At 39.1% G+C, this 15801-nt stretch overlaps 2 protein-coding genes across 2 annotated transcripts in view; one reads left to right on the top strand and one right to left on the bottom strand.

Moving 5' to 3' along the window:
- The window catches only part of TRPC5 (transient receptor potential cation channel subfamily C member 5), a 347276-nt gene that overhangs the window by 204647 nt on the left and 126828 nt on the right, over positions 1–15801 (top strand). The window lies entirely within an intron of this gene.
- TRPC5OS (TRPC5 opposite strand) lies at positions 5616–6250 on the bottom strand. The gene has a single exon (XM_019955394.2). The coding sequence runs from the start codon at positions 5978–5980 to the stop codon at positions 5636–5638; it is 345 nt and encodes a 114-aa protein (XP_019810953.2). The 5' UTR covers positions 5981–6250; the 3' UTR covers positions 5616–5635.

The raw sequence follows: 15801 nt of genomic DNA, 5'->3' as shown, positions 1-15801 counted from the left end.
CTCAAGAGATTTGACCCTTGAGACCAACAGTTGTATCTGTCAATACAAATAACTCTCAAGTAGTGTCAGGAACTAGAGGTTTTTTTTCTTTTTGGACAATTTTGTTGGTTGGTTGGTTGGTTGGTTTGTGAGCTAAGGGTTATACTGTTAGGAGAAAAACAAGTTTTAAATGTGATCTGAAGGGATGTGCTTTCTTAGTCACTCAGTCATGTCCGACTCTTTGTGACCCTATGGACTGTAGCCTGCCAGGCTCCTCTGTCCATGGCGATTCTCCAGGCAAGAATACTGGAGTGGGTTGCCATGCCCTCCTCCAGGGCACCTGGAGGGATAGGAGCCTTGAGAAAATAAGAAGTATACCCTAGAGAAAATGGCTAAATATCTCTAGTGTGTTAAGATATGATTGTCCATACAAGAATACAATAGCCAGCTTTGATGTAAAAAATGAATCTAGTTGGATAGTAGTGGGTTAAAAATGCACAGAGTTACATAACTCCCTTGGGAACAAAATCTTAGCCTTAAATGGCATATAATTCACTATTTCTTGAAAGGCTGCTTTTTCATTGTTGTTTTTTTTTTTTCTCCCTCATTACTATTCCTAGCAGCACTGAGTAGACTCCCAAGAAGAATTTAATTTGGTGAAGAAAATGCTAAAAATAATGAAACAAAAACTTATTCCAACTATAAGTGTATTTACTGATATCCAGTGAAATGAGATGCAGAAGGCAATGGCACCCCACTCCAGTACTCTTGCCTGGAAAGTCCCGTGGATGGAGGAGCCTGGTAGGCTGCAGTCCATGGGGTCGCTAAGAGTCGGGCATGACTGAGAGACTTCACTTTCACTTTTCACTTTCATGCATTGGAGAAGGAAATAGCAACCCACTCCAGTACTCTTGCCTGGAGAATCCCAGGGATAGGGGAGCCTGGTGGGCTGACGTCTATGGGGTCACACAGTCGGACACGACTGAAGCGACTTAGCTGCAGCAGCAATGAAATGAGAAAGCTCTAATCTCTTTGAAAATGAATGTAAAACTACTGGATAATATTTATGTGTCACATAGACTTGTAGGTATTTTCATATTGACATTTTGTAACTCTTCCTAAAAAGTCCTGATTTCATATACTCTTTCCCATTGTCAGATATATCAACCAAAAGCTTTGAAAAATGTATCATTTTATGTGTTCCTTATCATCATTGAAAGTAGGCAGAAAAGTTATTACAACTATCATTTCACAAACAAGAATGGAGTATATTTCAGAGATTTGTTGAGGACTATCTATCTGACAAAGCCACCATAAACAGCTGCATGCATGCTAAGCTGCTTCAGTTGTGTCCAACTCTGCAACACTATGAACTGTACCCCACCAGGCTCCTCTGTCCATGTGATTCTCCAGGCAAAACTGCTGAAGCAGGTTGCAATTTCCTTCTCCAGGGAATCTTCCTGACCTAGGGACTGAACCTGTATCTCTCGTGTCTCCTGCATTTCCATGCAGGTTCTTTACCACTAGCACCACCTGGAAAGCCCAAAGAGCTGCATATCTGTTGACAACTTGTTACTTTAATTCTCTCTCCTGAAAATATCTTCCCTAGTAGTTCTTATTCTTAAGTATGTTCTTATTTCTTACTCTTATTTCTTATCACTATTAACTTTAATTCTAATTCTTCCCCATAAGAGCAAACATACTTAATACAACAATCCATTGCTTGGAGCAGGGTTGAAAACAAAGTGAGTCGCTCAGTTATGTCCAACTCTTTGTGACCCCATGGAGCCTGCCAGGTTCCTCTGTTCATGGAATTCTCCAGACTAGAATACTGGAGTGGGTAGCCATTGCCTCCCTCCAAGGGATCTTCCCAACACAGGGATTCAACTCAGGTCTCTCATATTGCGTGCTGATTCTTTACCATCTTGAGCCACCAGGGAAGCCCACACCTTAACACATAAAATCACACAATCAAAGCAAACATTGCAATGTATTTTTATCTAATCTTGAGGTGCCATTGTGGTATAATCTTTCCAGGTGACTCATGTAGCCAGGAGGCTAGACAGTTCCACACATTACAAGGTTGTAGCAGCTCCTTGTTTGACACTTAAGGACCATGTTTGACTATTGTTTTATAGGGTGGTTCAAGCTTTATCTTGTTTCAATGTCTGGAGTAGTCTCATAGATTTCGCTTGATATATTTTGATGACTTGCCTGAGTAAGTATGCTTGATTTTGTTCTTTCATTACAACTAACAATTTTAACAGGCTCACACTAATCTGCTGTGGAATCGTCATAAAGTTCATATTCCAAAGTTCTACTTGGAAGAATAGCTACCCTTCAGTATTGATCATACTTGAGGAGCACCAGATCTTTCCATTTATAGTTAAATTGCTCACCAAATAAAATTCATAGCAGATTGATGGTGTCTCCTTGGATATGTTTTCTGATCTTGTGCAAGTATTCATGCCTTGAGATTTACTGTGACACAAAATTATAGCCCAATTTCCTAAAGTCCAAATTTCTAGTGGAGAGTGTATATCTTCCCTGGCTGTTTCTAAGTCTTTAATTAAAGCATAGATTCTATCTTTTAACTTCTATTCAATTCCTCTGTTATTCTTCTTCTTGGTTCCTACATATATATTTCAACTCTTATCACTAATTTTTCCTTATAAAACTGCTCTTATTGGAATGGTGGGGATAAATGGTTACTTCTTGCTTTCCCACTGTTCTATTTAGGTTACTGTGGCAGAGTTCCATTGTATTGCATCTATTATTTACCATGTTGGACACAGTGTATAGAGTCACTTACCCTGGGCAAGTAAGGCTCAGTTTGTCTAGTTATTGCAACAGGAAAGCCCCTCAGTCTGCTGTCTGATATGGTTTGTAATTATCCACAGTAGTTGCTTGTAATATAACTTTTATTTCTCCTCTTTGTGTCTTTTATCACCCCTCTAAGTCTCCTGGATCCTCATTTATTCTATAAATCTTTCCACATAGCAGTCTACTGTGAAACTTTCTCATATTGTTATATTTCATTAGCTCCCTAGTTCTTCTGATTTTCAAAATAGACTCTAAAAAAATACAACAAGCTTGTGGATATTTAAAAAAAACTAAGTGAACTCACAAATATAGAATGGTTACCAGTGGGGAGACAGGGGGAAGGAGGGGCAAGATAGGGGCAGAGGAGTAAGATGTACAAACTATTAGGTATAAGATAAGCTACAAGCGTATATTGTACAACATGAGGAATATAGCCAATATTTTATAATAACTATAAGATGGGGTGTGTGTGTGTGTGTTCAGTCACTCAGTCATATCCAACTCTTTACGACCCCATGAACTGTAGCCCGCCAGGCTCCTTTTTCCATGGAATTTCCCAGGCAAGAATACTGGAGCAGGTTGCCATTTCTTACTCTAAAGGATCTTCCTGACCCAGGGATCAAACCCAGGTCTCCTGCACTGGCAGGCAGGTTCTTTACCATGGCACTACCTAGGATACCGTAAATGGAGTATAACTTTTAAAAATTGGGAATCACTATACTGTATAAGTACAAGCTGGAATTAAGATTGCTGGGAGAAATATCAATAACCTCAGATATGCAGATGACACCACCCTTATGGCAGAAAGTGAAGAGGAACTAAAAAGCCTCTTGATGAAAATGAAAGAGGAGAGTGAAAAAGTTGGCTTAAAGCTCAACATTCAGAAAATGAAGATCATGGCATCTGGTCCCATCACTTCATGGGAAATAGATGGGGAAACAGTGGAAACAGTGTCAGAGTTTATTTTTGGGGGGCTCCAAAATCACTGCAGATGGTGATTGCAGCCATGAAATTAAAAGACGCTTACTCCTTGGAAGGAAAGTTATGACCAACCTTGATAGCATATTCAAAAGCAGAGACATTACTTTGCCAACAGAAGTCCATCTAGTAAAGGCTATGGTTTTTCCTGTGGTCATGTATGGATGTGAGAGTTGGACTGTGAAGAAAGCTGAGTGCCGAAGAATTGATGCTTTTGAACTGTGGTGTTGGAGAAGACTCTTGAGAGTTCCTTGGACTGCAAGGAGATCCAACCAGTCCATTCTGAAGGAGATCAGTCCTGGGTGTTCTTTGGAAGGAATGATGCTAAAGCTGAAACTCCAGTACTTTGGCCACCTCATGCGAAGAGTTGACTCATTGGAAAAGACTCTGATGCTGGGAGGGATTGGGGGCAGGAGGAGAAGGGGATGGCAGAGAATGAGATGGCTGGATGGCATCACTGAGAACTCGATGGACGTGCGTTTGAGTGAACTCCGGAAGTTGGTGATGGACAGGGAGGCCTGGCATGCTGCAATTCATGGGTTCGCAAAGATTTGGACATGACTGAGTGACTGAACTGAACTGTACATTTTGTTTCAGTTTCTTATTGCTTCCATTTCTCAGTAAAGATTTCCATGTCAAAGTTGTAGCAGTTTCCCTTATAATAAGTCTATCAGCTATTCATTATAAATGCAGTTATATCCAAGAAAGTATACTTTGTCTGCTTCTACTTACGGACCATCATCTCTAAGCCTATGCCATAAGCATTTGACTTTTCCATAGGTGAACACTCCTCTTTAGGCCTTTATCCAGCCCTTTTAGTACTAGTACTTCTCTCTCGTTATTTGGTGTAACTTGATATTTCCATTTGAGGAACAATGTTACAGAGTAGTTGTGATATGGGTCAGCATTTGAGGGAACAGTCAGTACTGCATTGGAACTTCTCGGCCTCAGCTTTTTCAAAGGTGTCTTCCTGGCGAGAGTTATCTGTAAACTTTTCTGAAGTTTTATTCTCTGTTAGATAGCTGTTTTCTCAGACTTTTTTCTCCCAGGCCGGTATAGCATCCTTTAGCTAACACTTTCTTTCTGAATGGCCTAGTAAGTAGTTATATTTTTTCAAGTAAAAGTGCCACAATACTGGGCTTCCCTGATAGCTCAGTTGGTAAAGAATCCACCTGCAATGTAGGAGACCCTGGCTCGATCCCTGGGTCGGGAAGATCCGCTGGAGAAGGGATAGACTACCCACTCCAGTATTCTTGGGCTTCCCTTGTGGCTCAGCTGGTAAAGAATCCCCCTGCAATGCAGATGACCTGGGTTCAATCCCTGAGTTGGGAAGAACCCCTAAAGAAGGGAACAGCTACCCACTCCAGTATTCTGACCTGGAGAATTCCATGGACTGGGGTCGCAAAGAGTCGGACACAACTGAGCGACTTTCACTCACTCATTGTCTTGTTAGCGTGAATATATTCACTATAATGCCACCCTGGGGAATATTCCCCTTTTAGTTTCCATTCATTGTAGAAACTGGGTCCCAAGATGTGAGACAGTTCATCAGGTCTTCACTCTATTGTTAGATAAGGGGTTTCTTTTCTTTGTTGTTGTTTGCTCCTATTATCGGGAACCCAAGCAAGAGAACAAGAACAGGTAAAGACAGAGCCACATGCTAAAGTCAGAGCTTTTTACACAAATACGACCACCCTCTGCCAGAAGTAAATAAAATATTAATTTGTTCTATAAAAGATTAGTAATCAAACTGCAGAACTAGAAAAACTTTTATTGCTAACATTCAGAAAACTCTGAATATATTTAAAACAAAGAAATGAATAGTTCTCACATGTTGGTGGGGGTACATGAGGTCTTAGCCATTTCTCAACTCCTTGTTAACACTATCGAGTTGTTTTTCATATAATTCACCTATTTCTAACAGAGCTTGATCTACATCAAAGAGTAGGTCTTCATCTTCTCTTGGTGTCAGTATTGATTCTAAGTCTAGGAGATCAGCAAGGTCTGGTAGTGGAGCTTCCTCAGAAAGAAAAGCATCTACTTCTGGTTCTTCTGCTCCATCATTTTGCTCAATACAAGGAACTGGTTCTTGTGTAATAAACTGTAAAAGCTCTTCAGCTATTCGTATTAATTGGGCTATACAGTCAATAAGTCCATCAATAAGTACAGTGGCTGGTGTAGACGCCATGCCTCTCTGCATTCTTCAGTAAATAAAATATTACTAGAAGCTATAGTAAATGGGTTCTTGGTGACAATGGATCCTGTGAGGCTGGCAGTGGTTGGTTTGGTTGAGAAATGAGGCTGTTGATATGATTACAATGATGATCAAGTACAGAATGAGGCCAGTGGTCCTACAGTACTTTCTGATAAAGTTGGTGAACCTCCTGCAAAATTTATGTATGGTATTCTTGTCTGTATCGGTAGTGAACTGCTATTATAATGACAATCAGACAGATTGTCACAGCCAAGAGAAAACAGCAAAGCAGATCTAATAATAGAAAAGAGAAATATAAAGTTAGTATCCTTGAGTTTTTATCCATCATACAGGTTCTGGCTATAGGATAAGGTTGAAAGGGTGCCACTAGCTATTGTTCCTCCTTTTTGGATGGCTCTGCTACTCATAGTCCCCTTTCTACCTCTCATGGTTGTTACCGCTTCTTATGGGATATGAGAACAAAGTGAGCATAGGCAGTCTATCTATCTTTCTTGAACATCTCTATTGAGAAAGATACATATACTAAGCTTTTTAATTAATTGTGTTTTTATTAGTACTTTTTCTCTTATTGCCATTTATATCTGGTGCTGCTAAATTCCTTCTGTGTTTTTAATAATCCATTCATTAAAGTTTTTGATTGCCCCTGTAGTCTGGGGAATTTATGGCAAATTGAAGTCCCACATTCTCTTTTTCCAATTTTTGTATAACTTCTGTTATAAGATTTGTTCTTTGGTCATTTCCTATCACTGCCACTATTCCATATCTAGCTGTTATTTCTCCCAAATTTACCTAAAGCCAAGGTCATACTATTCTCATCTGTGTATCTTGTATACTCTACAAACCCTATTCCTAAGTTTATTTATACTTCTTCAAGGTAATATTCTTTGTTTAGAAATCTAGAGAACAGCCCAATATAATCTACAGTATATAATAAGGTAAGGTAAGGTAAGTGATAATCTACATATCACATTTGTCCTACTCTTTGTGACCCCATGGACTGTAGTCTGCCAGGCTCTTCTGTCCATGGAATATCCCAGGCCAGAATACTGGAGTGGGTAGCCATTCCCTTCTCCAGGGGATCTTCCCAATCCATGGCTCGAACCCAGGTCTCCTGCACTGCAGGCGGATTCTCTGCCATCTGAGCCACCAGGGAAGCCCTTACCAACCTCTGCTCCCCTTAAAAATGAGTTTGTTGAGGATGCAAGTTTTTAGTAATTTGACGTAGTTCATATTGCTTACTCATTTGTTTGATTCATAGGGTTTTTTTACACTCTTTCTCTTCTACCTACTTAGAATGTTCATGTCCACATGCCCTGAGGTTTCACATGCCCAATCTGCAACTTTAAATTGAACTGACAAGGGGCCTGATTTGAGATTTGGAGTTCCCAAGACTAGAATTAGCTTTTTTTTTTCTTTTTTTTTTTTAGGGGGGAGGTGCAGTCAGATTGTCTCCTCTCTTATTCTAAGTAGATTATTCTGTCTTTCCATTCTGACGAGCTTGCACATGTCCTACATGAATTGATAAATTCTTTTCATTGATTTATTTTCATATCTCCCTTCACCAGATTGTTTTTCCTGCAGTAGAACAGTCTGTAATTTTCTATTAGAATATGTATCTCCAGTCCACAGCTGATCAGTATAGCTATGTACTTTTGGTCAGTTGTTTTCTTGGGCATATATACATATTAAATTTCTAGCCATCAGTCCTGCAAATTGGGCTGGTTTCCTCTCTCCAGCCTCAGTCAAGTTATTTTTCTAGTGGAGAATATTAGGAAGCAGCCATCCATGTCACTCTTTTACGATACTACCAAATCTGTCTTTGCCCTGTTACTAGCAGTTCTGACCACAGTGGAGCCCAGCAAGCCTCAGGCTTTACCCCAGCTACTTGAACTTCTAAGGCCTTCCTTTATTGAAGTAAAGCAAGTCATCAGCCAGATGGTCTGTGAATTTCACATGGAGCTTGCTGGTTTCCACAGTGCATGGTATGACCTACTCAAGTATATAGTATCTTCACCTAGCGTAAGTCCTATCAGAACCACACATTTTTTTAATCTAAAATCCTGATAGTAACTATAGGGTTTTCCCTGATGATGACAGTCCTCACTGTGATACCCAGAAGACACGATTTTGGTTGGAGGCAACTTTCCATCTGAAGTAGGGGAGAATGGGTATTAGACATATGGCAGTTTAACTCACAAGAAATCTCTGCTTTGTGAAAGGAAATAATGGGAAAAATAATAAAAGGAATTTGGTATTAGTGTAAAGCATGAATCAGGTCATGAGAAGAAAGATACAAAAATAAAGTGTATTAAATACTACTAGACAGCCCCATCACATTTTTCAAAGGAAGCAATAACCTACTATGGTGCCCATAGCCCAAGGGCACAAGAGGGTAACAGGAACGTACTCACACAAAACCTATTTAATGTCTGGCTTCCTTTTCACCCAGTTTCTTTTCTCAGCTTCTTTACCTCCCCCTAGGACTCTTTTTAAATTAATGCTCTTAGCCAACACACCTCATTTAATCACCTATGTGTTTCATTCTATTTCATTCTCTCTGTATCGTCATCTTTCACTATTCCTTCACATCTTTTCTTCCATATCTCTTGAAACTGGTCAAAATTTAGAAACAAATTATAGTCAATTTATCAAATAGGTATTATATTTATAGAGTTTTTTATGACACAATCTATATAAAAAGCAGAGAGGTAGAACATTTCATATGTTGCTATTTTATAAAGACAAATGAAAAGTGAAAGTGTTGGTCACTCAGTCATGTCTGACTCTGTGACCCCATGGGCTGTAGCCCACCACCCTCCTCTATCTATGGGATTCTCCAGGAGAATACTGGAGTGGGTTGCCCTGCCCTCCTCCAGGGGATCTTCACGACCCAGGGATCGAACCTACCTCTCTTATGTCTCCTGCACTGGCAGGCGGGTTCTTTACCACTAGCAGCACCTGGGAAGCCCCCTCCAGAAGAATACTGGAGTGAGTTGCCATTTCCTTCTCCAGGGGATCTTTTGAACCTAGGGATTGAATATGGCTCTCCCACATTTCAGGCAGACCCTACCAACTGAGCCACCAGGGAAGCCCTTTTATAAACTATCTGGGATTCTCCAGGCCAGAATACTGGAGTGGGTAGCCGTTCCTTTCTCCAGGGTATCTTCCCAACCCAGGGATCAAACCCAGGTCTCCCACATTGCAGGCTGGTTCTTTACCAATTGAGCCACCAGGGAAGCCCAAGAATACTGGAATAGGTAGCCTATCCCTTCTCCAGTGGATCTTCCTGACCCAGGAATCAAACTGGGATCTGCATTGCAGGCAGATTCTTTACCAGCTGAGCTACCAGGGAAGCCCAAAGACAAATGAAGTTACCTATTATTTATGTAACCCTTGATTTATTTTTTCTATCTCATGGTTACCTTTGATGGGAAAAAATTTTGTGACCTAGCCATAACCCTGTTGACCACTATGTTAGCTAATTCACAATTTCTATATTCAAAGCATCTTGGAACCTAGGAGGTGGGGATGTGGGGAGGACAGGGAGGGTGTCGAGAAATTGCCAAATACTGCAGTGCTAAGAATAGTAACAACATGCTGCTGCTGTGTAGCTTCAGTCGTGTCCAACTCTGTGCGACCCCACAGACGGCAGCCCACCAGGCCTCCCGTCCCTGGGATTCTCCAGGCAAGAACACTGGAGTGGGTTACCATTTCCTTCTCCAATGCATGAAAGTGAAAAGTGAAAGTGAAGTCGCTCAGTTGTGTCCGACTCTAGCGACCCCATGAACTGCAGCCTACCAGGCTCCTCCGTCCATGGGATTCTCTAGGCAAAAGTACTGGAGTGGGGTGCCATTGCCTTCTCCGAGTAACAGCATAGCATCAGCTTATTCCAGTTATGAAAATTTCTAAAGCAACCCCTGACCCTAAGGTGCTTGCCTAACAGTGTATTTTGGGTAGTTTGCACCTAGTCCCAACTCTTCATAAGGACCATCTTATCAGCTGTTACTTCTGCCTAGAATCCCATTCCCTTAGAAAAAAAAATAGCTTCTTGTCATTCTGGTCTCAGCTTAAATATCATCTCTAATTTCTGACCCACCAACCTGAAAAATAGTCTTAACCATCCCTTTCTCATTATGCATACATCACATTTTTATATTCCAGTGCCTATAATCATTTCATATTTTCTTGCTTATTCATTTCTTTTTCTGTTTTTCACCCCTTCCCACATTTAGACTAAAATGGAGTTCCATGAAATTAGGAAGTTTGACTCTTCTGTTTTCTGCAAATAGAAAGAGTGCCTGCCACATAGGTAACCAGTAAGTGTTGTTAAAGAAAGGAAGGGAAGAAGGGAAGGAGGGACAAAATTGAACTCTTTCATTTAGTAAATATTATCAAGTTTCAAATATGTATGAACAGCAGGGGTACAAAGATAAACCAATTCATCAAAACACACGGTTAATAAAATGAGCAAACAATGCACAGAATGAGAGAAAATATTCACAAAACATATATCTGACAAAGAACTTGTAACCATGACATATAAAGACATATAAAGAGCTTCAACGACACAAAAATAAAGAGAAATCTTAAAAATTAGGGCAGAAATAAATGCAAAAGAAACAAAAGAGACCATAGCAAAACTCAACAAAGCCAAAAGCTGGTTCTTTGAAAGGATAAATAAAACTGACAAACCATTAGCCAGACTCATCCACAAACAAAGGGAGAAAAATCAAATCAATAAAATTAGAAATGAAAATGGAGAGATCACAACAGACAACACACAAATACAAAGGATCATAAGAGACTACTATCAGCAATTATATGCCAATAAAATGGACAACTTGGAAGAAATGGACAAATTCTTTAAAAAGTACAACTTTCCAAAACTGAACCAGGGAGAAATAGAAAATCTTAACAGACCCATCACAAGCATGGAAATTGAAACTGTAATCAGAAATCTTCCAGCAAACAAAAGTCTAGGACTAGATGCCTTCACAGCTGAATTCTACCAAAAGTTTAGAGAAGAGCTAACACCTACCCTACTCAAACTCTTCCAGAAAATTGCAGAGGAAGGTAAACTTCCAAATGCATTCTATGAGCCCACCATCGCCCTAATACCAAAACCTGAAAAAGATGCCACAAAAAAAGAAAACTACATGCCAATATCATTGATGAACATAGATGCAAAAATCCTTAACAAAATTCTAGCAAACAGAATCCAACAACATATTAAAAAGATCATACATCATAACCAAGTGGGTTATATCCCAGGGATGCAAGGATTCTTCAATATCTGGGAATCAATCAATGTAATACACTTCATTAACAAATAGAAAAATAAATACCATATAATTATCTCAGTAGATGCAGAGAAAGCCTTTGACAAAATTCAACATCCATTTATGATAAAAAAAACTCTCCAGAAAGCAGGAATAGAAGGAATATACCTCAACATAATAAAAGCTATATATGACAAACCCACAGCAAACATTATCCTCAATGGTGAAAATTTGAAAGCATTTCCCTTAAAGTCAGGAACAAGACAAGGGTGCCCACTCTCACATTCAGCATTCAGCATAGTTTTGGAAGTTTGGGCCACAGCAATCAGAGCAGAAAAAGAAATAAAAGGAATCGAAATTGGAAAAGAAGAAGTAAAACTCTCACTGTTTGCAGATGACATGATCCTCTACATAGAAAACCCTAAAGACTCCACCAGAAAATTACTAGAGCTAATCAATGAATATAGTAAAGTCACATGATATAAATAACACACAGAAATCCCTTGCACTCCTATACACTAATAATGAGAAAATAGAAAGAGAAATTAAGGAAACAATCCCATTCACCATTGCAACGAAAAGAATAAAATACTTAGGAATATATCTACCTAAAGAAACAAAAGACCTATATTTAGAAAACTATAAAATACTGGTGAAAGAAATCAAAGAGGACACATATAGAGAAATATACCATGTTCATGGATTGGAAGAATCAATATAGTGAAAATGAGTATACTACCCAAAGCTATCTATAGATTCAATGCAATCCCTATCAAGCTACCAACGGTATTTTTCACAGAACTAGATCAAATAATTTCACAATTTGTATGGAAATACAAAAAACCTTGAATAGCCAAAACAATCTTGAGAAAGAAGAATGGAACTGGAGGAATCAACCTGCCTGAATTCAGGCTCTACTACAAAGCCACAGTTATCAAGACAGTATGGTACTGACACAAAGACAGAAATATAGATCAATGGAACAAAATAGAAAGCCCAGAGATAAATCCACGCACCTATGGACACCTTATCTTTGACAAAGGAGGCAGGAATATAAAATGGAGAAAAGACAATCTCTTTAACAAGTGGTGCTGGGAAAACTGGTCATGCACTTGTAAAAAAAAAAAAATGAAACTAGAACACTTTCTAACACCATACACAAAAATAGACTCAAAATGGATTAAAGAACTAAATGTAAGGCCAGAAACTATAAAACTCCTAGAGGAAGACATTGGCAAAACACTCTGACATAAATCACAGCAGGATCCTCTATGACCCACCTCCCAGAATATTGGCAATAAAAGCAAAAATAAACAAATGGGACCTAATTAAAATTAAAAGCTTCTGCACAACAAAAGAAACTATAAGCAAGGTGAAAAGATAGCCTTCAGAATGGGAGAAAATAATAGCAAATGAAGCAACTGACAAAGAATTAATCTCAAAAATATACAAGCAACTCCTACAGCTCAATTCCAGAAAAATAAAGGACCCAATCAAAAAATGGGCCAAAAAATTAAAGACATTTCTCCAAAGAAGACATACAGATGGCTAACAAACACATGAAAAGATGTTCAACATCATTCATTATCAGAGAAATGCAAATCAAAACCACAATGAGGTACCACTTCACACCAGTCAGAATGGCTGCTATGCAAATGTCTTCAAGAAATAAATGGCGGAGAGGGGGTGGAGAAAAGGGAAACCTCTTACACTGTTGGTGGGAATGCAAACTAGTACAGCCACTATGGGGAACAGTGTGGAGATTACGTAAAAAACTGGAAATAGAACTGCCATACGACCCAGCAATCCCACTGCTGGGCATACACACCGAAGTAACCAGAATTGAAAGAGACACGTGTTCCCCAATATTCATCGCAACACTGTTTATAATAGCAACCTAGATGTCCATCAGGAGACAAATGGATAAGAAAGCAGTGGTATATATACACAATGGAGTATTACTCAGCCATTAAAAAGAATACATTTGAATCAGTTCTAATGAGGTGGGTGAAACTGGAACCTATTATACAGAGTGAAGTAAGCCAGAAGGAGAAACACCAATACAGTATACTAACACATATATATGGAATTTAGAAAGATGGTGACAATAACCCTGTATGCGAGACAGCAAAAGAGACCCAGATGTATAGAACAGTCTTTTGGACTCTGTGGGAGGGGGCGAGAGTGGGATGGTTTGGGAGAATCGCATTGAAACATGTATATTATCATATGTGAAACGGATCGCCAGTCCAGGTTCGATGCATGATACAGGATGCTTGGGGCTGGTGCACTGGGATGACCCAGAGGAATGGGATGGGGAAGGAGGAAGGAGGGAGGTTCAGGATGGGGAACACAAGTATACCCATGGTAGATGCATGTCAATATATGGTAAAACCAATACAATACTGTAAAGTAATTAGCCTCCAATTAAAATAGATAAATTTATATTTTATAAAAAATAAAAAATGGGCAAAAGAGTTTAACCAACATTTCACAAAGGAAGAAAAATAAACAGCTAATAAGCACAAGAAAATATATTCCATATCTTAGTCATCAGGAAAATGCAAATTAACATCACAATGAAATATCACAACACACTCACTAGACTAGCTAAAATCAAAGACTGATAACACCAAATGTTGACAGAGATATAGAGCAACCAGAATTCTCACCCACTGCTTGTGGGAATGTGAAAGGATACAACCTTTTTGAAAACATCTTGCAGTTTCTTATAAAACTAGGCCAGCACCTATCCAATCCCAGCAATTCCACTCTGAGGTATTTACCCAAGAGAAATGAAAGTTCACAAAAAGACTTTTTATAAGAATGGTTATAGCAGCTTTATGCATGGTAACCAAAAATGTGGAAAGAACCCAGATGTCAATCAAAAGGAGAATGAATCAACTGTGATTTATTCATATAACGTGATACTAATCAGCAATAAAAGGAAAGCCACTGCTGCTAAGGATAAAAACATGGAGGGATATCAAAAACATCATACTTTATGAAAGAAGCCAGACCCAAAAAATATATATTGTATGATTCTATTCATATGCAATTCTAGAAAATGCAAAATGATCTACAGTGGAAAAATAAAAATAGCAATTGCATCTGGGGAATGGAAAATGACTGGAAGAAGCTAAAGAGAACTGAGGTGATGGATTATATAAGGTTATGCATTTTTCAAAACTCACTAAATGGTACTCTGAATATTTGTACATGCCACTATATGTAAATTTTACTTGCCCCTAAAAAGTAATCAAGCATAATTCCCAATCTCAAAAACTATATATCAGATGAGATGGCATGCCCATAAATATTCTAATAAATGTTCACATTTATTAAAGACTTATTACACTTTAAGTAATTTTTTTCCTATTAGTACATTTAATCCTCTCAACAACCCTGTGAAGTTACAGATGGAAAAATTGAGGAACACAGAAATCAAGTAACTTGCCCACAGTCACATGGTAAGTAAAGTTACAGAATTGGAAGTCAGCCCATGTCTGATTCCTAAAGTCTTATGCCAAAGAGTACAAATTCAGGTGCCTACAGGAGGAAAATACACCTTATTCTGACATCTTTTCGATGTCAGTCCAGCACTGACATCTCATTCTAAGCAGGAATAGAACTCAGAGAGAATGTTATCTCATTTCCCATCCCTGGAAGCTGGCTGAATTTCAAGTTGACTGTGAGTACCAAGGCAGAAGGATGGGGAGAGCCACATCAGTCCACAGCAATCCCCGTTATCTGTGACAGGAACGCTGTGTCCATTTTATTAATACCTGCCCTTCCACTGACCTACTTAATTGGCCCCCTCATGAACTACTCACCTGCGATTCAGCCAAGATGGGTGAGAGGGTCAAGGTTATGCCAACCAAATGTTCACTGGACTTTCAAGTGTGATGTGAACGCTCTTGCCACAACTAAAAACAATGACAACAACAACAAAAGATAAACTGAAAAATTAATAAGTTTTAAAAATATCTGCAATCTATAGAAACAAGAACAAGATGAACTAAAATTTCAGAGGTAAAGAGTCCTTCCCTTTAAGTGAGCGATAATCACGGACTTTTTCTTCACTGAGACATTTGCTAATTCCGTGCACAAGTCAAAGAAGAGGCTTGGCACCAAGGCAGAGAGATTCTACTGAGGAAAATGAGAAATCTGCATAAATCTAGAGGCTATCAAACTGAATTGGAAATTTGAGAAGCCCGAAGTACTGGGCTGATCTTTACCTCAGGTTAGGTGAGCATGGCGGCCATCGCACGTGGAAGTACAATCTTCCAAGTCTCGCGGTATTTGAAGGCAAATTATCGCGAGAAGGGAGGAGCCTGCCACAGACAACTCTGCTGGTCACTGTCTCAAATGTTACGTAGATTTTGAAGTTACGAGGGCATGAGGAGGCTCATTTGAGTTAATAAGCTCAAAACCATCCCCAGAAGGCACTTTAGACAAAGTGATTCTAAAATGTATAAGGATATATATAAGGGCTTGAAGTGAAGTGAAGTTGCTCAGTTGTGTCTG

This window comes from Bos indicus, chromosome X (assembly GCF_029378745.1).
Source record: "Bos indicus isolate NIAB-ARS_2022 breed Sahiwal x Tharparkar chromosome X, NIAB-ARS_B.indTharparkar_mat_pri_1.0, whole genome shotgun sequence".
Lineage (NCBI taxonomy): Eukaryota > Metazoa > Chordata > Mammalia > Artiodactyla > Bovidae > Bos > Bos indicus.
This window is presented reverse-complemented; position numbering and strand designations above follow the sequence as displayed.